A 23,171-nucleotide genomic window follows, 5' to 3' on the forward strand; every position below is an offset into this window, starting at 1 on the left:
GGGTTGGTGACCGGTTCCCGGGCAGCTGACGCTGCTGGTCTGGGGACCCCGGAGAACCATGGCTCCGGCTCATGTGCCGTGCTCCACTCAGCTGCAGCCCCCCAGGTCCCCACGCTCACCTTGTCTTTTCTTACCTCTGCATTTGGTCCGCACTCTCTTCTCTGCCCCCCACCCCCCAGAGGCCCACTTCCCTTGACGGGCACGTGGTGAACTCCCCCTTTCCCTCACTCTCAGCTTAGGCGTCAGTCCCTCTACTGCGGGCCGGCGCCGCCCCCTGCACCCCCCAGCACCCCATGCCTCCCTCCCTCAGTTCTCTGGCCAGAGTCCCGCATATGCCTGCATATTTCCTGCGCTGCCCACCCTAACTGTGAGCTCCCCGGAGCAAGAACTGTGTCTTCTTCATATAAAACAAGGCCCAGAGCAAATATTCATTAACTGTTAAGTTTAATGAGCAAATTCATCTTAGTCTAAATTTCACACATACCAAAAATTTTTTAAAAAGAAAGAAAATTTGAGAAGTATTCTTAATGTTGTTAAAAACAAAACAATCCACTTTCTATATAACCCTCTTGGACTAGGTTTTCACTACATTAAAAAATAGCCAACTGAGTGAATACTGTCCTACTCATGCCAAGAGACAAACCTTAGTAGGTTTAGTAACTCACACTCAACCGCTGCCATTAATGAACCTAGCCTGCCAACTGACTCCTTGGGAATCACTAAAACATTCACAAAGCCACACTTCACACCGCGTGGAAGTGACCATCTTTCATCTAAAACTGTTCACAGGACAGAGGTTCAGAGTTGACATCTCAAAGTTTTAATTCTAAATAACACATAAAGAAAGTAAAGATAGGTTTCACGATGGGAACTGGTATCCTTTATTTAAAAACACCTGATAGGGGCTTCCCTGGTGGCGCAGTGGTTAAGAATCTGCCTGCCAATGCAGGGGACACGGGTTCAAGCCCTGGTCTGGGAAGATCCCACACGCTGTGGAGCAACTAAGCCTGTGCGCCACAACTACTGAGCCTGCGCTCTAGAGCCCACGAGCCACAACTACTGAAGCCCGCACGCCTAGAGCCCGTGCTCCGCAACAAGAGAAGCCACCACAATGAGAAGCCCGCGCACCGTAATGAAGAGCAGACCCCCGCTGGCCACAACTAGAGAAAGCCCACGCGCAGCAACAAAGACCCAATGCAGCCAAAAATAAATAAATAAATGAATAAAAATTAAAGAAATAAAATAAAATAAAAACACCTGATAGACCTTCTGTTGTTTCCTTTCTTGTTAAGACCCAGGGAAGTCATCTTTTGGACAAATATTCCAGGAGAAATGCCACACAGTATCAGTCGTTCAGCTGCAATCCAGGAGCAAACAGCTGCCCATCGAGACGAGTCCAATAGGAGCTGTGAACCCACCTCTGCATCAGGCCCGGCAGAGAAAACAGGCCCAAGGCCAGCACCAACACCAAGATCTCTCTTCCCTCAAAATTTAGACCACCACTGATGCCCAATCCCCTCTTTCCTCATTATTTTGACCAGCACTGACACCCAATTCCGTCTTTTCTCCATAATTTAGACCATTGAGGGTTAAGTGAATATTTACAAAGTATTTCTTGATTAACGAAAGAAGGGAAGCTTTTGCTTTTACAAGAAAATGATTAACTGACATCTGATGAGTTTAACTGACTAGGTCTCAGAACAACAAACTATGTTGCTTAAAAGGCAGTACTTACAGCTATCTACTTACAGAGCCTTGAGCAGGAAACTCTTAATTTTCAAATGAAGTTAACTAGCCAGAGCACAGAAGTCCAATCAGAAATGCTGACCTGAATGTTCACCCCAAACACTTTATAAGTTGTGGGGAAGGGTACAGGAAAAGAGGGGTAAAAACAAGCATCTTCTCTGAATGGAGGGCAGGTGTCTGCAGGTTCTTCTGCGTCCTGCCCTCACCTGGTGAGCTGCCCGGTGACAGAGACCCTCAATACGCCTTCGTTTCCTCCTTCTGCCCGAAGAGGGTAAAAAGGCAGTGCAGAGCAGCTAGAAAATGCTATCAACATGGCAGAGTAAGTCTGTAGTCTGGATAAGGTCTCTGTCCAGACCTAAACATTCATTTGGAAGCACTTTCACTGTTAGTTCAGACTATGCCTACCACAGACACAGTTACAGCCCACTCCTTCTAAAAGCCACAGCCGGACGCAAAGTGTTACCTGAAATCTTCTTAAAATAAAAATAAATGCATCTTGCTTGAAAATCCTATAGTTTAGCACATTCTCTGGGGTACCACATAATTTCAGAGGTTTTAATCTGGTATGCACTTTGAAACAACAGCAGGAATGTTTGCAATAATTTGGTTTGTCTGAATTAAAATAATCTTCTTAAATGCCTACACATCAAGAAAAAGAGAAGAGGAAATTGAGTTTGGTAATCCCTAAAAGAAAAGGTTGATTTTCTCACTTGAACTTTCAATTTGCTAGGCTCTGAGTTCAAAAGAGCAAAGTAAAAACTCAAGTAAAATTTCTTTACTAGTTTTACTCTCTATTCACGCTATAACATTTTATATGGAAAACAGAAAAACAGCATAATCAAACTTGTTCTTCTGCTATTCCCAAAGAACAGACACATTATACTGCTTTATAAAAGTTTCTAGTATAACTAAGACATTTTCCCCTGCGAGCAAAACTGTGGCACTGTCTACACGTCCAACCGCTCTCCCATAAAAACTCTTGATTATGCCAACACACAGACTCTCAACAGTGCCCACTCTTCTCACACAACCTGGAGGGTCTGTGAGCACTGGGAGGGGAAAAGAGAATGAGCGGAAGCAATGTCAACTCTAACCGCTCAAATGCTGGGATTTTCAAGTTTGATAACAATCCTCCAGGCTTTAAAAAGTATGTATGTGTCCTTAGGATCCTGTAATATTTTTTATATTGCTGGTTTAATCTATAATTATGTGTGGCTTTAGTCCTTAAAAAAATAGAAAATCTCTCCATTCTTTTTTGTATACACTTGAAAAAAAAAGTCACCTTTTAGGTCAACCTCTAGGACTTGGATGAGCTGATGGCCTATAGGCACTTTGTAAAGGTGCCACACGGATGACATGACTCCCTAACCGCCCATCACAAGACCATCATTCTCCTGCAACTCCCATGGATTCCTAGAATGTCTGCTAAGTGAAAACGAGGAGAGAATGACAAGGAAAAAGGAGAGTTAACCTTAATTGTTAAAGACTGCCATAGGCGTGGGCTCTTCTCCAGAGCTGCAAACCAGTGAGACAAGAGGAGGAGAGCAGAACAGAATCTGCCTTCTTGCATCTTTCTGAGTTCCTTCTATTTCCTAAAATATATCAAGCTTTACGGTGATATGACCTAATTTTATCATTAGGGAGACTACAAAACGGAGACAGAGTTAAAATCCGTGGTAAGAATGGGTATGAAGCCAAGGATGGGCTGAGGTCTGAGCTGATTTCAGGGTTTCTCCCTACTTTTGGCCATGATGCCATTGAGCTGTCTAAATACCGTATATTCAACTATATAAAATACGTGTAGGAGTGACAGCGACCAAGCGCTCCCTGAAGAGGCGCCCTCCCACATTCCAGATGGACTGGAGTGTCCAACAGATCCATCATCCAAATCGTGCCCACAACTAGGAACTCTGAAGTATGAAGCCATCAATTCGCTGCTGTGCTGTGGTTCAGACCTCCAGCGTCCACAGCTGTACACCTGCAGGAGCCCTGGTGCTGAGCGTCGACGACCGTGGAGTTAAAGGCACCTTTGATTCTAAACCTCACTCCAAATGAGCGGGCTCCTGCCTGCCAGTCAGACGAGGCTTAGAGACAGCTGCTTACCTAGTGGGATTTGTGAGACCATCGCTCTCCCTCCCCTCCCGTGTCTGAAATTCAACCATTAGGGTAATCCTTTTCTAAGGAATGCCTTGCTAAATGCAAGTACTCCTGAAAAGGTAACATTTTAAACACACACTCAACACACATATATCGGTCACCTAATTCACCTGAGAAATCTGCCAAGTGCGGCAAAATGCCCCCTGAACAGTCCCTGCTCTCTCAGCCTAGTGGGGACGAGGGCCACTGGACAACACCCACGTGAACAGGGTGCAAGGACAAACTGTAATAAGCTTAAGAATGAAAAGCACAAAGCATCTTCAGAGAGGAAATCAATTTTGATGATGGCGTAAGGGAGGAATCTGGGGGAGTTAGTTTTCAAGGGCATGAGGGATAAAGAGAACTGATCAGAAGGACGGGTCATTTGTAAACATGTGGATGGACCTGGAGTCTGTCATACAGAGTGAGGTAAGTCAGAAAGAGAAAAATATCGTAGATTAACACATATATGTGGAATCTGGGAAAATGGTACAGATGAACCTATTTCCAGGGCAGGAATAGAGATGGAGACGTAGAGAATGGACATGTGGACACAGGGGTGGAAGGGGAGGGTGGGACGAATTGGGAGATTAGGATTGACATATATACACTACCATGTGTAAAAGAGATAGCTAGTGGGAACCTGCTGTATAGCACAGGGAGCTCAGCTCGGTGCTCTGTGATGACCTAGATGGGTAGGATGGGGGGTGGGGTGGGAGGGAGGTCCAAGAGGGAAAGGATATAGGTATACATATAGCTGATTCACTTCGTTATACAGCAGCAACCAACACAACATTGTAAAGCAATTACACTCCAAAAAAAAAAAAAAAAAAAAAAAGGATGGTCTGAGCCAGAAAAATAAATTTTGTATTTTTCAACATGGATTTGGTTTTTAAAGCAATGCAAGTGAATGAAATCCCCTGTGGATAAAGGGGACAAACCCAGCTTTGATGGCCTCCCACCAACAGAGCCACAGAGAACAGGAGCCAGGCCAGCAACCTGCGGCTTCCAGCAGGAATGCAACGGTCCAGGAGGAGCTTCAGGAGGGAGAAGAGAAAGGCCCGATGGAGAGAGGAAGCAGAGAGGGACACTTCTCCAAAAGAGCTGAGGATGAAGTGGTGAAATGTTCCCCAGATGCAGGAAAAACAAACCAGGAAGTAGAAGATGAAGAAACAGAACATCAGACCAGAAAGTGCAACATCTCTTAGCAGTTCCAATAAAGGAAAGTGGACATATGGGTGGGAGAAAAATGTATAAACATGCAGGACAGAACTCTCCAAGGGGAAAACAGTCACAAAAAAGGAACAAGAACCACACTCGCACTCAACTCCGTCAGCACCCAGAACACTCGAGGAGGGTGGGGTTGGCTGAGACAGGGCGGTCGTGCTGACGACTCTTCCCTCTCCAACAACTCTAGAAGCCACCACGTTCTCGAGTGGACACTTTTTACCTCGAGGCACCGTGCAGACAGCAGCCTAGGGCGGGACAGCCCGGCAGAACAAGCCACTCTGAGAGGACGAGGCTGCCGTGACAGCAGGGGCTGCAGGCAGAGCCAGGAGCCGGTGCTGTGCAGAGAGGGCGCCAGAAGTCTGCAGAGGGGCACGCTCGAGGTCCTGGCGGGTCCAGGGCAAAGCTCAGTGAGGCCAGACGAGACAACCATGGGGAGCCCTGCTGACCGACCCGCGAGCTGCACAGGGCTCCGCGACACGGGGCCGCCCGAGGCCAGCGTGCAGAGACGCTGTCAAACACCGGCACTAGGGCGACAGCCCAGGAAGGCCCAGCCTCAGGAGCAGGGCCACTCTACCTCCTGAAATTCCCTATAAGGCAAGCCCTGAAAGGATTAGGTAAATGAACTGCCCGACAGGACAGAAATCGAGACCCTTCACAGATCCAAAATCTTCTAGAATACAATAAAAATTACTGGACATCAGAATAAGCAGAAATATGTGGACCCATTATAAGGAGGAAAAGTCAATAAATAGACACAGGCCCAGCAATGACAGGGATGATGGAATTAGTAGACAAGGACTTGAAAACAGCTACTGTGAACAAGTTTAAGTATTTAAAGGAAAACATGAAGACAGGGAAGAAAGAAATGGAAGACTGTTTTAAAAAGCTGAAAAACACAATATCTGAAATGACAATTTCACCGGATGGGTTACCAGCAGATTAGACATTGCAGAGGAAAGACGCTGTAAATGCGAAAACAACAAGAGTGACCCAAATTGAAGCACAGAGAGAAGAGGCATAAAAATGAGCCTTGGTGCCTGAGGGACGCTGTGAGGTGTGAACCAGTCACGTAACTGAAGGCCCAGAGTGACAGGTGAGAGAGAGACTGAAAAAGTTGAGCACCGTTTCATGAAATGTTGTTTCTAAGTCAACAGGGAATAGAAATGGACCCAAAGAGCTCAAGAGTTGCAAGCAGAATAAACAGAAAGGAAACGACTCCAAAGCTCAGCTTAAACAGTGGCTGAAAACCAGAAATCAAGAAGAAACCCTAAGGACAGCCAGAGAATCACACACTTGCAACCTGTGGACACAACAGTCAGAAGGACCATCGTCAACTCATGAGAAACACAAGCCAGAGACAACAGAATGACACCCTGAAAGTGCCCAACAAAAATACCTAAAATTCTACATCCAGCAGAATTATATTTCTGAAATAAAGAGCAGCAGAAATGGTGCACACAGAAGACCTCATCTCACCTATTAACTCCTTTAAAAGACAACTGACTGGGACTTCCCTGGTGGCACAGTGGATAAGAATCTGCCCGCCAATGCAGGGGACACAGGTTCAATCCCTGGTCTGGGAAGATCCCACATGCCGAGGAGCAACTAAGCCCGTGCGCCACGACTACTGAGCCTGCCCTCTAGAGCCTGCGAGCCACAACTACTGAGCCCACGTGCCACAACTACTGAAGCCCGCACGGCCTACAGCCTGTGCTCCGCAACAAAAGAAGCCACCGCGTTGCAATAAGAAGCCCGCACACTGCAACGAAGAGTAGCCCCAGCTGGCCACAACTACAGAAGTTCTGCACGCAGCAACAAAGACCCAACGCAGCCAAAAATATAAATAATTCTTAAAAAAAAAAAAAAAAAAGACAACTGACTGTTCAAAGGAAGGGTTGGAAAACTTGGCTCATAGGCCAAATCTGGCTTGCTTGCTTTTATACAGTCTGAAAGCTAATAATGCTTTTCATACTGTTTTAAATGATAGGAAAATTATCAAAAGAAGAATTTTCTGTGACACAGACCGATGACATAAAATTCAAATTTTGTGACATGGGAAAACTCGATAAAGCATCACTGGCACAGCCACGCCCTTCTGGACGTAGGTCCATGGCACTTGACTCAGCAGGGCTCAGCACTTGTTACAGACTGTGGGGCCCTCAAAACCTAAAATATTTATTATCATCTGGTCCTTCACAAAAAAGTTTGCCAACCCATGGTTTAAAGTAAAAATAAGAATCGTGTGTTATGGGGTTCAAAACATATGCATAATCTCAAAAGGTTACCTACTATGTTTCCACTTATGTGACATTCTCAAAATGACCAAAATGTTGAGTTGGAGGACAGACTAGTGGTCACCAGGGGACACTGACAGAGGGCAGGGTAGAAAGGGGTGGCATGAGAGAGCTCCCCTGTGGTGATGGACCATTCCTGTACCTTGACATGGGATAAAACTGCAAAAAACTATACACATACCAAATGAATGGGTGGACAAAATGCTGAAAAGTGAATAATGTCTATAATCTAGTTAATAGTACTGTGCCAATGTCAAATTCCTGGCTTTGATATTGTACTTTATTACATAAGATGTCATCTTTGGGGAAGTTGGGTGAGGGGTACATGAAACCCTATGAGCTATTTTTTGCAACTCCCTTGAGTATATAATCATTTAAAGAGTTTTTAAAATATACAGAATAGCAGGGAGAATGAAAGTACACTGTTGTAAGGTTTTTACAATACACATTACGTGGTATGATACTGAAGTCAAATTGTGACACGTTAAAGACATACAAACCTTAGAAAAACTGCTAAAAAAAACAAGCAAACAAAAACAGGTAAATCTAATAATCCAAGTCCAATAATAAGCCAATATAAAACAAAATACTAAAAATTATTCAATTAATCCAAAAGAAGTCAGAAAAGGAGAATATAAGGGAAAAAAGAACAGAGCAAAGAGAAAAATGAAGACTTAAACCCATGAAGACATTACATGTACTGTCAATTAAGTACAATAAGTGTAAATGGCCTAAACAGTCCAATTAAAAGACAGAGATTGAAAGACTGTATATGCTGCTTAAAAGAGACATACTTTAAATATAAAGAAATAGTTTAAAAGTAAAAGGATAGAAGATACACCACAGTCATAAGAAAACTGGGGTGTGTATACTAGTATCAGACAAAGCCAGCTTCAACATAGGGAATATGATCAGATTTTCTAAAAAAGGGAAATCTCATAATGTTAAAGGAGCCAATTCATTAAGAAACATACAATCCTCTATGTACATTCACTAACAACAGAACCTCAAAAACATCTGAAGTAAAAACTAACAGAACTGAAGGGAATAAATAAAAACATCCACAACAGTATCTGGAGATTTCAACACTCTTTTCTTAAAAACTACTAACAAGCTGACAGAAAGTCGGTGGAAGACTCTCATAGCCCTCTTCACAATACTGGCATTTATAGAACACCGCGCTCAACTGTAGAAAAGACATCTCTTTTAGGTGCATGTGCAGTAGTAAGCCAAGCCAAGCAAACAGCGCAGAATACACTTTATTATATTCATCATAAATAAACCTGCAACAGCAGCTTTTTATGTTTACATCCTAATAATGTAGACTTCATGTAGAAAGCCAAAAAGTTGAGAAAGAAAAAAGGAAAGTGAGGATCAGTTGTGAAGATAAGTTCAATCTGAGTAATTTTCCTGTTATTGTGGTTATCTAATAAAGTTATCTCTATGGCTGTCAATAAATTGCATTAAGAAAGTATGAAATTTAAGTTATGAAGTTTATATATTTTAACCTCATTTAACAAAATACTCTAAAAATAATTCTAGGCCAATATTATTCTATAACATAAAATTTTTTCATGATGAAGATATCTTTTCTTTAATCATCGGAGTCAATGTGCCATCATTCATACTAAGAAAGAGTATGGGCTGAGAATCACATAAGAAAAATAGAAAAATTATTTCAATAATATTTGGTTTCAAAGTTTACATAGGTTCTTCTGTTTCTGTCTTCAAATCAGCTTAAACATCTTTCTCATGTCCTCCTTAGGCCACATCAGTGTCTGAACTCTCACAGGACCTATGGGAGAAGGCAGCACATGCTGGGTGGTGCTGGGAATCTAATAAAATCTGGGTGCAAAGAACCTGCCACTCCCTCCGCCCAAAAAAAGAATAATCACAACACTTCAATCTGATGATTCTATCACCACCTTTAGATTATGTAAATGTTTCCTTTCTGGAATAATAGTAATAGTCATGTTGGTAGGTTTGGAGATAATGGAGTTTAGGCAAATGGGCCACAGACATCCTTTCACCAGGACTTTTCTGCTTCGATCCTTGCCCTGATAGTAGCGTGCTGGACTCTGTTTCTCATCCCAGCGCCATCCGATCAGACCTCGATGTTCCAGCAGCCTGCCTCAGGGCAGCAGGGCCTTGCACAGAGGTAACTGCATGCATTAAGCATCACGAGCCTGTGCTACAGTGCTCTCCGACACTCCCAATTCCCCCAGACTGTTCCTAACAGAGGGTTACAGGGTCTGATTAGTTTTATTCCTGGTGTTAAAGGTCCTCCCAATTTTACTGGCCTAGCCATGGACAGTCCTCTCCTTATATTCTTTGTTCCTACTGTGCAATTGAAATACAGATTGAAAAACATAAATTTAATTACAAAAACTCCAAAGGAAAATTTTGTTTATATTTTAAAATATGATGTACTAGATTACATACAATCATTTTACGAAACTCACATTCTGAGGGAGAGTAACTAGACGCTGTCTTCTAATAATAAACACACGCTATACTCCTACAGGAGGAAAGGGTTTTCACATTTCTTAAAAAGCACGAATCCTTTTAAGGCATAAAAATACAACATTTTAGGGACTTCCCTGGTGGTCCAGTGGCTAAGACTCTGTACTTCCAATGCAGGGGGCGTGGGTTCGATCGCTGGTTGGGGAAATAAGATCCCATAAGCTGTGCGGCCAAAAAAAAACACCTCGACATTTTACAGAAACAATGCACTTCTCTTTTAATGAATACTGGTCAACTGCTTGCTAATTAGATATAGACGTCCCAAGGCATTTACCCTTTATTCTGCACAGATGTGAGTGGCATTCTCCATTACAGATTTCACAGAGAAACAAACCCCAAGTCCTGAAAGAATGCACTCTACTTTGTCTGGCCAGTTCTCAGAATTCAGCTCCATGAGCACAGTCACTGCGAGACCACGACTCACCTCTGCCATCCCCCAGCAAGAGGGAGTACACCCGCTGCCGCACTGGGCGGTAGACGAAGGCTTGGCTGGGCAGAGCTTGGTCCATCGCGTCCTCCAGGCTGTTGCTGCATTCGACCTCCCCGCTGCTCATGACGTTGTACACCAGGTAGCTCTCTGCCTGGACGTGATGTGCTCTGGCAACCTGCCGGAAATTTAAATGCACTGGTTTCTTGTTGAAAACAAAACAGTGGCCTTTAATAGGAAATCCAACGCCTCTAAGGGCCCAGAAATAGAGTAACTGTCACTTGGACTCATGACGTCAAGCTGGCCTCTGTGCTTCCTTTCCTTTGGGCTTCCAGCTCAAAACCTTCTATTACCCCTCTTCCTCCTCCTCCAATTTCCAACCACCCACCAGACTTGTCATACTTCCTTCTGCCGTCATTCATCATCCCGTCCACCTGACAGGGAGAGATGCTAGCCAGGGCTCCAGCCGCCCCCGCCAGTCTCTCCTCTCTCCAACCCACCCTTCATCCCAGCGATACTCTGCCTTCCTGGAAACAGAGGCCCAATCAATACCTCCTCAAAGCATCTGGCCGGCTACCACAGATTCTTCAGCCTGAGAGTCAAGGGAGGCCCCGCGGAGGCCTCCATCTCCTTTCCCGCGTACACCACTGCCCCTCGCGGACTCTCTGGGGCCCAACCTCCACGGTTCTGCAAGAACCCTCCCTGTGCTCCGGGAAACTGACCTCTTTCAGCCCTTCCCAACCAGCCACTTCCCAGTCTCTGCCCCTTCGAGGTTCCCCTAAAGCGTCATCTCTCCATAACCCTGTCACCCTCTTTGAGCAGCAACTCACCTACCCCTGGCCTGATGGGCTCAACTCACATTTACCCTACACTGGTTACCTGGCCTTACTTCTCCTATGAAACCATAAACTCCTTGGGATTAGAAACTGCATCACGTTCATTCAACTGTTCAGGAATTTTTTACTGAGCAGAAACTATGCACTGGGCACTCATTTCTTTCTACTTCGAATGCAGCACAGTGGCAGCACATGGTAGGTGATGAGATCGATGATTTAAATGGATCCCACTTTCTCATTCAATGAGTAGTTAAGATCAGATGGCCTATAATATCCTCCATACAGGTTTCATGTTCCTGCAAAAACATTCTTATTACTGCAGGAATAAATTCATCTAGATTACTCTTCAGAATTTAAATCCAGCCTACCACTAATGGCCCTTAAAGTGTGCTGACAATAACCTGGAACATCAAAACCTCTGTGTGTCAGTGTCTCGTTATTCATACACATGAAGCAGCTCAGTCACGCCCATTCATTATTGTAGACTTGAGTCCTAATCCCTTTAACTCCTCACTTCCTTCATATGTAAAATAGGTTTAACAAAGGTGCTGACCTCACAGAACTATTGTGAGGATTAAATGTGTTAATATACGAGGCTGGCACATAGTGCACGGCCAATAGGTGATAACTTCTGCTCTCAGGCTGGACATACTCGAGTGTCTATCTCATGGCTAAAATTTCTTTAAATCAGGATGGCAGACAAGCTAGCAACTTTAAGGTCAGCAAGGATTCCAAAAGAGTTATTACCTGATGCTCTAACCAATCAAAGATCATTAGAAGTAACCTATTTCTCTATAATGCCCCTTTTGATACAGAATCTATCAGAAACAATATGGCTAGATATTTCATGATCCTTTTAAGGCAGAATACCTTCTAATTTATTCTCCTATTCCCTCTTCCATTTCTTACTCTTTTTTTATTTCAAAAGAGTTAGTATTTTGACAAATTTATGTATATAGCTATAATAAGTTATATTCACTCTACCAAGAAATCTTCAATTTTGGCAACTCTATAGAAATTGAGATGTAACGTTCTTTTCTGGGTATACACAGGGTTTTCAGAGAAGTTCTCTACAAGCATAATATTAATTCGTTAATTAGCTCATCACCTCAGCATCTTTTTATCTCTGCCCTTAACTGCAGATATTATATAGCATTCCACACTTGGAAAACCTTTACCATATGCACCTAATCTGAAAATTCTAAAGCAAGAATTCAGTTTATCCAACAGTGTGTAACTCCGGAGGAAAGAGCAATGGTTGTGGGTGTGTACTCAGGTAATTGCTGCATTCAGCAACTTTGCACCTAAGGATTTCTAGGGTGACTATGTGTGGTCAAAATGCACACATCTGAATTTTGGTTACCTATTGACAGGGCTGGAAGACTCCATTGCAAAAAAATTTTTAAGGAAAAATTAAGGGAAACTTAAGAAACTTCAAAATTGTTTTCAAAGGTATCACTAAGCTCAATAAATGCGAGTGTCACTGGAACAGCACACTATCTGCCCTTACCCTCCTCCCACCCCCGCACCGGCAGACAGGCCTACCAGATTCTCCGGCCTCTTCCCATCCCAGGCTCTTTCTGCCAAACCTCCTGAAAGAGCAACCCCATCCCCAGCTCTTGCCTTTTTTGCCTCCAAATTGCTCCCCAAATCCCTGTAATCTGAACTCCCCCAAGCCCCTGGGTGACCACAGCTCTCTGAGGCCACCCAACCCTCCTATGTGCCAATAGCCATTCTCTGCCGTGTACCCAATGTTTCAAAAAACAAAGATCTGATCTCACCACACCTCTGCCTGATAGCCAATGCCTCCTTAAAGAGTGTAAGAACTAAGTCCTGAACTCTTTCAGCGCGCACGTGCTACCCTTGGCAGTCAGACCCAACCCGTCCGCACTCCCCTTGCAGGAGACCGGGTGAGATGGCCAGGACACCCATGAGCACAGCGGAAGCCCAGGTGGGTATGGGGTGGGTGTGGCGAACGAGCCAGGGTGCGTGACGAGGAGCCCAGACGGGACAGGTGCAAGGCGTACACAGACGGGAGACCGGGGCGGGAGTCGGGGACTGGCAGGGGCCAGGGCAGAAGAGAATGAGCAGAGAGGGCCTGGATGGCGCTGTGGATGTGGCAGGTGATCGCTCCGTCAGAGTCCTGGGCTGGCTGAGAAGCAGACACCACCGCCTCTCGAATGAGACTCAGAGCAGGGGGGTTCCCTTACAAACTCTTCCACGCTCCTGCTTCTAGACTACTGACCATGACTGTGTCACCTCTCTAAGCGCCAATGAACTTCTAGACCAGCAGGGAAGGCGGCTGTGATCTTGTAAAGCGTCAAAGGCTTGGGTTCAACCCCGGGGTCTGCCAAGCACTAGCCGTGTGACTACTGCAGGCCATGTCACTTAACCTTTCACACCTGTGTCCTCACCCGCGCGTCTAGCGACAGAGCTGTGCGATGATTAAAGGAGACACAGTGAGGAACGCCTTCTGGGAACCATGAGCAACTACACAGAGATGTATCATTGGAGAACCACCTAAGTAACCAAACTGAACACGTGCAAGTCGAGCCCAGGTTTAGTTCTGTCCTTCCTCTATGCTCTTCTCCTTCTTCCTCATCAGATGACCCCTCATTCTCTGCTGAGGCCCACCCGTCCCCGTGCTGTCATGTTCTACTCATGTCCCACTGCCTGGCAGCACCTCCATGTGGAGGTCCACTTCTAACCTTCCTCCAACGTCCACCCACATTCTTTTTCCTCTAAAAAGCAGTTAAGAATGCTTCCCAGTAGAATAAATTTCTTAACTTCTTAGTACTTTTTCACCTACAACTTTCATAAAACATGTATCACATTCTACCTCTTAGCTCCTCTGCTACAATATATGTAACAGAGAAAGAGGGGAAAGACTTTGCAGACAGGAGAACCCTTGCAGTTGTACAGGAAGGAGGGAAGAAGTCACTAGAGAAAACCTAAAGATGCAAGAGACAGAGAACATCCCCTCTGAGACTGAACTAGCAGCCCCTACCAGACAGACAGCAGGACAGGACAAGGGGCTTGGCAGTGACAAGGACAAACAAGGTCCTGCCCTCACAGAACCGCCCCATCTAGCAGGAAAGACAGGAACCAAACACGACATTCCAGGGGCACGTGCTGCAAATGTCAGGCACCCACACACAGGGTGGGCAGTCAGGGGGCTTCTCGGTGTGCGTGGTGGAAAAGCCGAGCAGGCGTCGACTGGCGGAAGGGGGCAGGAGAGCCGTCCAGGAGGGCAAAGAGCGCAGGCAAGGCTGCGAGCAGCCGAGGGGCAGACAAAGGTGGAGCCGCAGGTGGCGGCTGGGTGATGGCTGCCAGCCTCGCTCCGGTGACTGTGTCCCGCCTAAGAGCTATGGAACGCAAGTAAGAGCTTTATTTCTGTGTGCAGCACGACAAGCGGACGGGAAGGGGCAGAAGTCTGTTAGGAAGAGCGCTCAGAGATGACTGCAGTCACTCACATCAGCGGTATTTTGGCCTAGGGTGGTAAGAGCCACTGAACAGATCAAAGTAACAAGACTTGGGAGAGACTGGTTATGAAAAATGGGAGAGATGGTTCCCAGGTTTTTAACTTGTGCAAGATGGTGACAGTCAAGGCCAGGAACAATGAAAGGTTGTGGTCATGTTTGGTTCTGCACTTGCTGAGATGCCTCGGGGCATTCATGTGGACATGCACCTTCTCTGTAACCCAAGGAGAACGAGAGGATTCAATGAGATAAAATACACGCACTGCACGTACACAGAACCTACACGCAGCAAGCAGTTAATAAACAGTGGCTCTCCTTCAAAAACGATCAAGGCTCTATATTACCTTCAGGACTACGTCCAAATTCCTAGCATGGCATGTACTAAAATCCACCATCTGGCTGCAGTCTATCTTTTCCAACTGTTTTCTCCTTACTTAGCCCTTCAAACCCCATGCCTCAGCTACCTGCCCCAGAACTGTGCCTGAGGGGACAGATTCTACACGCCAGCCCTCCAGCGCTCCCACAGACCCCAACTTCACCTGTTCACAGTGAATCTCAGGCCCCATAAAGGCCTGGCTTCCGTTATCCTTCCTCTGGGAGCTTCTCTCTGTACTTAACCCACAGTGATTACTCTCTTTCAAATTTCGAGCACTCTCTCGGCAACAGTGATGTAACAACGTGAGACAGAGTTTATAATGTGGGTTTTCACATGTATTGTATCTTACTTCCTAGCTAAACTCCAAGGGTTCTGTTCTGTGTCCTCCCCCCCGCCCCCACCCCAGTGTCTTAACCACTGCAGGCAGTCAATAAATATTCACCGGCAAATCTATCAGTGGGTACACTTTCAATCATGACATATTAGATTTGGGTGGGCACATCTACATACCTTTAAGATTTCAGGATCCGAAACCATAGTTATTTGTTGCTTGACTTCAGGCCCCATATTTACAGGATCTTCTTGTTTAATTTCAGGGTTTGTACACAGCGGTGCTTCTAGGTTAAATTCAGGGTCCATACCTGCAGGTAATTTCTGCTTGGATTCAGGGTGTGTGCATAAGAGAACTTCCTGCTTGGATTCAGGGTGTGTACATAAGGGAACTTCTTGCTTGGATTCAGGGTCGGTGTACATGGGAACTTCTTCCTTGGATTCAGGGTGTGTACACATGGGAACTTCTTGTTTGGATTCAGGGTCTGTGTACATGGGAACCTCTTGTTTGGATTCAGGGTGTGTACACAAAGGAACTTCTTGCTTGGATTCAGGGTCTGTACACATGGGAACTTCTTGCTTGGATTCAGGGTGTGTACACACGGGAACTTCTTGCTTGGATTTAGGATCTGAACTCATGGATAGTACCTGCTTGTCCAAAGTTACTACACCTTTAGGTTTTTGGAAAAACCATGGAGATTTCTGTCCTGGCAAAAGATATGATGCCATTCCTTTATAAAAAAGAGCTTTGTTTGGCCCCAAAGGTAACATCTCTTCCAGCTTCTTCTCACCTTGATGCAACCGAAGAACTTTACATATGTGGTCTGCTACAGCTAAGATAATGTTACCTTTTTTGTCAAAGTTCTCTTTCACAGAGGTATAAGAAGACAAGCACTTGTAACGAAAGCTTTCGAACATGCCTTCTGGGATGATGTCGTTGCCAAGCAGGCAGGCCAGTAGAGGAAGGTCGGACAGGCTGAGACCCAGGCTCTGACAGAGCTTCTCTCGGCAGAGCATGACGGTGTCCAGACTGTCCAGGGAGAGCTCACTGATGGAAAAGTAGGGACAGGTGTCATAAATTAAATAGTCAGTGTCTTCTCCAAGAATCCCAAGACAGTTGTTCCGGAGGCCGTAGGAAGCCACCTCATAGTCGGCCTCCTGTAACGAACACAGAGTTTCCTGACCCAGGGCCTTCAAGGCAAACTGGGTGAATATGGCCAGCCCTGAGGGGATGAAGAACATGTTTCTGCCAGGCTGCTCCCTGTGGGACTTGATATAATGGAAGATCTTGGCTATCTCCCTGTTGTTCTTGAGTCTTCGTTTCACCCACTCGTCTCTCTTGGACTGCTCCACCATGCCATCAAAGAAGAATATCAACTTGATGCCAACAGCTGTAAAAGTTTTCACAAATTCTCGCAAAGAAGAAAAGTATTCCCGCCACTGGCCACCACAGATCCAAGATTCCGGCGTGTACCAGTATCTGAGGCAACACATGGCGTCGACCACAATGGTAGGAGTCCCTCCAGGATGCCTGCTTCGGTGGTGCTCTGCCAGCTCTTTGAAATTTACTACCATACATATATGTGGGCAGCTACTTCCCACAAATCCATGTAAGCCTCTCACACCCATAACTGACCTCCTGGAAAGGATCTGGAAAGGAAAAGAAATGAGTACTTATGGCATTATCTCCAGACATATGGCACCTTTCAGAGCAAACACAGACAATATTTAACATTCACTCTCTGTCTCCAGCATGACACAGAGCATGACACGCTGGTCAGGAGCCTAAAGAGGCTTCCCCGGACACACCCGTGGGGCTGCACCTGAGAGTGAGGTGCTGAGTCGGACTTCCACCAGGACAGCACAGGGCAGCACTCTTTTAAGATTGTCACTAAGACTATTATTCAAGAGATTTCTCAACAAAGTTCGAAAACAGGTTAACGATTTCAAAGAAGTAATACTGCCCATCTAGGAGCTCAAACAGAAGTTAATTTTGAAAACCTAAAATGTAAAATTGGTACGTGCAACACTGATGTTTCTCAAAATAATTGTGCTGAGTGAAAGCTGGACCAAGGAGTGCACACTGCATGATCCCACTTACGTAAAAGCCTAGCCCACTAGGAGCTGAGCTGCCCGCAGTGGCAAGAGCCCTGTGGTCACCCGCAGTGGGGCAGGAGGAGACAGGGACTGACAGAGCGGAGACAGGGTGATGGGACACATTCACCACCTTGGCTGTGGGGATGGTGTCACAGGTGAACGCATGCTCAACCTCTCGAATCACACACTGTACATACGTGCAGTTTCCTGTGCATCAAGTGCATCAAGTGCATCTCAATAAAGGTGTTAAAAAGAAAACTACATGAAAATTCACTAGGCCAAATGCAGCAACATTTGAGGTGGTGACTGACTGACTTTGGATGGAAAACTGCCCATTCTAAAATGTAAAAACACACAAAATAGTTCAAAGGGTCAGAATTCACACTCTGGACAAAATCTAAGCAGAGTCCTTTATGTAATAAGTATGATGTCCTTACGCATAAGAAAAGGTGTAATATAGCCAGTAACATCCATCAGTAGTCAGACATCTTTTATCTTAATGGCCTATTCTTTTCATCAGGGCTTCCCATCCTCCGATAAAACAGAACAAAAAAACCCTTATTATGCAAACAGCAGCACAAGAGCGAATGGTGCCTCTCCCAGGCTGGGGACCGAGGGCCGGAGCCCCAGGCTGCCCACGCACAGCAGTAACAGGTCCTGTCTGTGCTCACTGCCTGCCGGACAGCGCTGCGCACTCAAGGCGCGTCTCCACTCTTCACAACAACCCTGGCGGGTAAAACACTATTAGCCCTATTTCAGTAAATAAATTACTGGGCTGGGAAAAGGCCCCCTCGTGATTTATCTTTTAAGAATGTGCTGCCTGTTAATGGACCCTTGCCCCTAAGAGAATTTGAAGTTATCTGTTTAACAGCCATTAATAATAAAGAACATCTAAAAACTGAGTGGACACAAATAGCACACATTTAAGTTGAAACTGAGTGAGGCCTTGCTCATTAAGCTGTTACACATAATGGATCCATATACCCCAAACCACTGTAGACCTATTGCTAGCATTGGGTTCATCTTGGGAAGGTGTGTGTTTCTGAAGCAGACGATAGACTTCATAACATGATTATCTCAGCCATAAGGTAGTTCTCCAGTCGGGCCCTCTGGGCCTGGTGTGGAAAGGAAATATGTTTCAGAACACAATGTCAGACTGTACAAAATACCAAAATGGATTTCAAAAAAAAAAAAAAGGGCAAGGTCTGTGGACGACGAGTGGATCCTGGATCCGAGGCAGGTCTTACCCAGCGGGAGGCTGCCTCTTCTATACCGTGAGAGGAGGCCTGCTTCTTTCCCCGGGCTCCGTGCGGGGTGCTGAGGACCCTCCCACCAAGCCCACGTGGAGACGGAGCCAGGAGGGCAAGCCCCGGCACCGCCTTCACTCCCACCCCACACAGACGTGGGTCCATTTGTGCAGCAGCTCTGCCACATTTGCGTTGGCTGCCTTCCCGCACCGATAAGAAGACATTTTTGTTCCAAGCATTTTTCTACTTAAACTGCAAGTGACAACACTGAGTTTCTTGAAACACTCCCCTCTTTATTCTGCAAGAGGTCGGGCTCAGCCTCTGCTTTGATTTTATTCAAAGGTTTTTCCTCCTTGCTTACCCCAGTAGTGAAAAGCTCACTATTTTTTAAACATGTACTGGTTTCTCCTGTCTTTCACACTGCCAATTTCTCACAGTTTGAATCACAAATTACCTCAGGAATGTCATGTTACAATGTGCTCATCTATGGCACTCACAAAGACAATTTTGGATAGGCAAAGGTTTGGGGACTTGGGCATTAGAGGATGCCTTCCGGCACTTCGGCTCTTCAAAGCGTTAATGCAGCGTTAGCCCGCCATCAATGCAGTCAGTGTGGTGTGAAAGGAGATGCGTAAAAAGAGAAGTCTGTGGATATCACCTTTTTAAATAACTTTCTTCTGTTTTTTAAAGCCTTTTATTGCTAACAGCATATACTCTAAAGGTAGTTTTTAAGATGACTGCAAACACATATAATATGATTATATAATATATATTGTAAAATTATACCTGTATATATACACACACATATATAAAATTTCATTTATTCTACCTGCAAATTATACAGGAAATTGTCATTATCTAGATAAATGTTGTCTGGAAGGAAAACAAAAGTTACGTCTCACTAGGTAGGAGGCCCACTGCCCAAAACACAGTCTGGGAGTCACATGCACTAATGCGGGCCTCAGGGCAGAAGATGTCACCCTGTCAGATCCCTAACACCCAGCACAGTATCGGCACATGAGGGCCTGGCAAGCACTTGTGAAAGAATAAATAGATAAAGGCATCAAAGGGCAAGTGTATAAAGAGAAATCAGGAATCAACAAGTTTATAGACTCCAACTGTGGGCAAAGAAGGAGTACAGAGTAGAGTCTGCCCTTGAGTAGCTGACCAACTGGTTCGGGAAACAAAGCATCAGTGCAGGAGATTTTAGGAAGCAGCAGCAGGCGCACAAGTGCAGCTAGAGTGTGTGACACGGGAGGAGGCCTCGCTCCTAGCAATGGCTCTGTTCTCCTTACACCCAGACCAATCCCAATGTACTGGGTTACCAGTAAATGAGGCCTGGAGAGAAAAGGAAAGAGAAGCCCAGAAGCTCCTTTATTCACAGTCTTTCAGCGGACACACACTTAGAGAAATGAAGAGAGAGGCAGGGCTCAGCAAAACACATATGCACCCTATCTGCCACTGAGAGAACGGGGTCAAAAGCTACACATGGAGAGTCACTCTGGACACAGGGACACTGGACCCATGGACAGCCCAGGGCACACACCCCCATGGAGCAGTGTTTGTAGGCAACCAGTACCAGCAGTTGCGGCCACCTTGAGCCACCTCCAGCATCCCAAAGGTGTCAAGGCATAATGTTCAAAGGTGAAAAGACATAACCCGTGCAAATATAAATTAATGAAAGAGACTGTAAGACAGGAAGCCAGTTCCGAGCGCATCTGAAGAGCTGGCCAACCAAAGTGAGCTTTTTAAAGTTGGAGACGAACTGGGTTAATGTCCTACAGAAATAGAACCATAACCTTTGGATAGATCTTTATCAGACAGAAATAATGTCTCTACAAGACAAAAATCTACAAGTTAACATGTAACATCACAGTGTTTGAGCTCTCATGAAGAGTAAACAGCAAAGTAAAACAGAGAGGGACCTTCTGTTAGAAATCTGAATAATCTTGGAAGGATCTCTTGGACAATGTCCCAGGAGTCAGTGAAGAACATACAGTCCTCTTTTTCCGTTGCTTCGTGTCTGAGTCTTGGACAATTGTTCTCTCAGTGGTAACCTGCTGCCTGGGCCTGGGCCCTCTCATGAGGCCCCTCACACCTTGAAGTGGAGGGTCTGAAGTCTGCTCTCTCCTCTCCTCCCCCTTAGCCCCAGCTAAAAAGAGGAACTTACAGGGACCCTTTCAACACAGCAGGGTAAGAACAGGGACTGAAAATTCACAGATGAAAACGTGTCCCAGGCCAGCACACGATACACAGCAACTGCCCAGTGTTTGCTGGAATTCACGAATGCACAGCCAGGGCAGCAGTTCACCGAGGGTGGTCCCGGGGGGGCTGCACCCAGGCTGGTCTCCCTGCGTCAGAGGCCTCCACACGGGACTCGCGGAACTACTGGCCAACACGCTCTCCTTGACCAAACTTAGGCTCCTGGGCCCTCTTCTCGACAGGCCTCCACCTTGAGCTGCAAGGTCATCCTTACCAATTTCAGCCAGATTCCTGCTGAGTCAGCTTGAGCAACCCCCCCCCTTGACACGTGACCCTCCCCAAGATCGGGTCTAGCTGCTCCCCCGCCCTCTGGTCCCACTGGCCCTCCCTCTGCTGCAGGCTCTCAATCCCCCGGTGTCTGTGCTGTGTTCGAACTTGAGCCCGCCTCTCTCCCCACTCAAGTCTTGAAGAGAGTCCTTCTCACTGTCTTAACAAGTGTCAGAGGGATGTTTTAACGCTAACTCCAACCTCAATAAAGTTTATTCAAAGTAGAAATGGAAAGCCCACAGCCGTCACGACTCCAGACTCAGGGTGCCCTCCCTGGAGGACCCTCCGGACCACAGTCTGGCCATGACCACTGACGCCAACATTCAGAAAACCGTGCGTGGCAGATGGAGTTGGGAGCTCAACCCCTCCTGGCTGCGTCCTAGGGAAAAAGACAGAACACTGGGCAGCACAGCACTGCTGACAGAAGGGAAGGCTCTACAACAAAACTAAGCTGAGTTGAAATTCTAACCTCCACGCACTAGCAGTGAATCTTGGAGCAAGTTACTTCATTCTTCTTATATGCAAAATGAGGTTTATAAGACTCAATTGTTGTGATGCAATTTTATTTATATTATAAATTTGGTCATCAAACATTTTTCATTAGTTGCTAAAGTTTAGTGAAATAAGCCCAGCACAAGTCAAAATTATTAAATTATCTCAAAATTTAAAACAAAGCCATGTAAATTTTAGTCAGGCTTTACTGTATTTATGATTTTTACTACCTATATTACTTTTTAATATCAGGAATGTACTTATTTATAAAATTTTTTTTTCTGATTAAAAAAGTAGCCATGAAAAAAAAAGTCGCCATGTTCTTTGCAGAAATTAAGGACAGCACAAAAAGAAAAAAAACTACTCATAATCTCATCTTCCAAGGATGACTACAACAAACATTTGAGTACGTATTTCTAGTTTTTTTAATTATTCATTGTTACTAAAAATTGGGATCATGCTTTTCTACGATCTACTTCTGTGTCTTAGTTTATTATGAATATATTGCCAAGTCATAACGTTAACCTTCTCCTGCAGTGTCACTTTTAATGGATGCACCATGTAGACATAATAGGAGTTATTTAACCCTACTGTTGAACATTCATTTCCAATGCTGCATGCCATAAATAAGAATGTCAATCACATCAGTGAATACACATCTCTGAACACACTATCTCTGATCATTTCCTTGGGATTAATCTTAGATGTGAAACTGCTGAGTCAACGCAAAAGCACATATTGGTCATTTTTCCCCAACTGTAGTTGTCACTCATTCACACTTACTTCTCCTCAGTGACACCAGGTAACTTTATTTAGACATAAATCGGGTTTATTCATTCAGCAACTACCTTTGTCATCGCTACAGCAGACGTGGAGCTATGACTAAGACAGATTAGGGTCCCTGCCTTCTGGCAGCTTATGCTCCAGCAGGAAAACCTCCAACAAGCAATGATCACTTGGGTATTACTATAGGGCAGAGAAAAGCAGAGAGCGTGCATAATATTCAGCAGGAAGACCCAACCCAGACCTGGGATCCGCGACGGCCCTCCCGAGGAAGGGCACGCCAAGCGGCCCTGACATGAGGCAGAAGAGCCAGCAGGCACAGCCAGAGGGAGGGGGAGAGCAGGCGGACGGGGGGCGTGAGCGAGAGGAATAAGGGATGAATCTTTTTTAAGTCCATAAGGTGTCTTTTTTATTATTAAATCAGTGTTTCTAAGGTGCTTAAAATATCTGTTCTATTAGGCAGTTTAACCTGCAACTTTATGTACTGTATCATAAATGTGTTCTTCAACATGGAAAATGGGGGGAAAAAAAACAAAAACAAAACCCCTCAGTCTGGCCAGAACCTCTGCAGTAAGGGAAGAAGTCTGGAGAGATGAAGAGGCGCAGCGACCAGTCTCCACAGCCGCACGCACGTGTACGCTGCATC

General features: G+C 45.4%; 1 protein-coding gene across 4 annotated transcripts in view; it reads right to left on the reverse strand.

Annotated features, from left to right (window-relative positions):
- The window catches only part of FAM120B (family with sequence similarity 120B), an 85,086-nt gene that overhangs the window by 57,057 nt on the left and 4,858 nt on the right, over nucleotides 1–23,171 (reverse strand). For 3 of the 4 annotated variants that reach the window (XM_036871672.1, XM_036871671.1, XM_036871670.1), the window contains exons 2-3: nucleotides 15,558–17,027; nucleotides 10,354–10,534 (exon numbers count right to left, since the gene is read on the reverse strand). In XM_036871672.1, the coding sequence (XP_036727567.1) occupies nucleotides 10,354–10,534; nucleotides 15,558–17,006 (1,630 nt within the window). In that variant the 5' untranslated portion in view covers nucleotides 17,007–17,027. The remainder of the gene's footprint in view (nucleotides 1–10,353; nucleotides 10,535–15,557; nucleotides 17,028–23,171) is intronic. The other variant, XM_036871669.1, reaches the window with a different exon arrangement.

Source organism: Balaenoptera musculus, chromosome 12 (assembly GCF_009873245.2).
Source record: "Balaenoptera musculus isolate JJ_BM4_2016_0621 chromosome 12, mBalMus1.pri.v3, whole genome shotgun sequence".
Taxonomy (NCBI): Eukaryota; Metazoa; Chordata; class Mammalia; order Artiodactyla; family Balaenopteridae; genus Balaenoptera; species Balaenoptera musculus.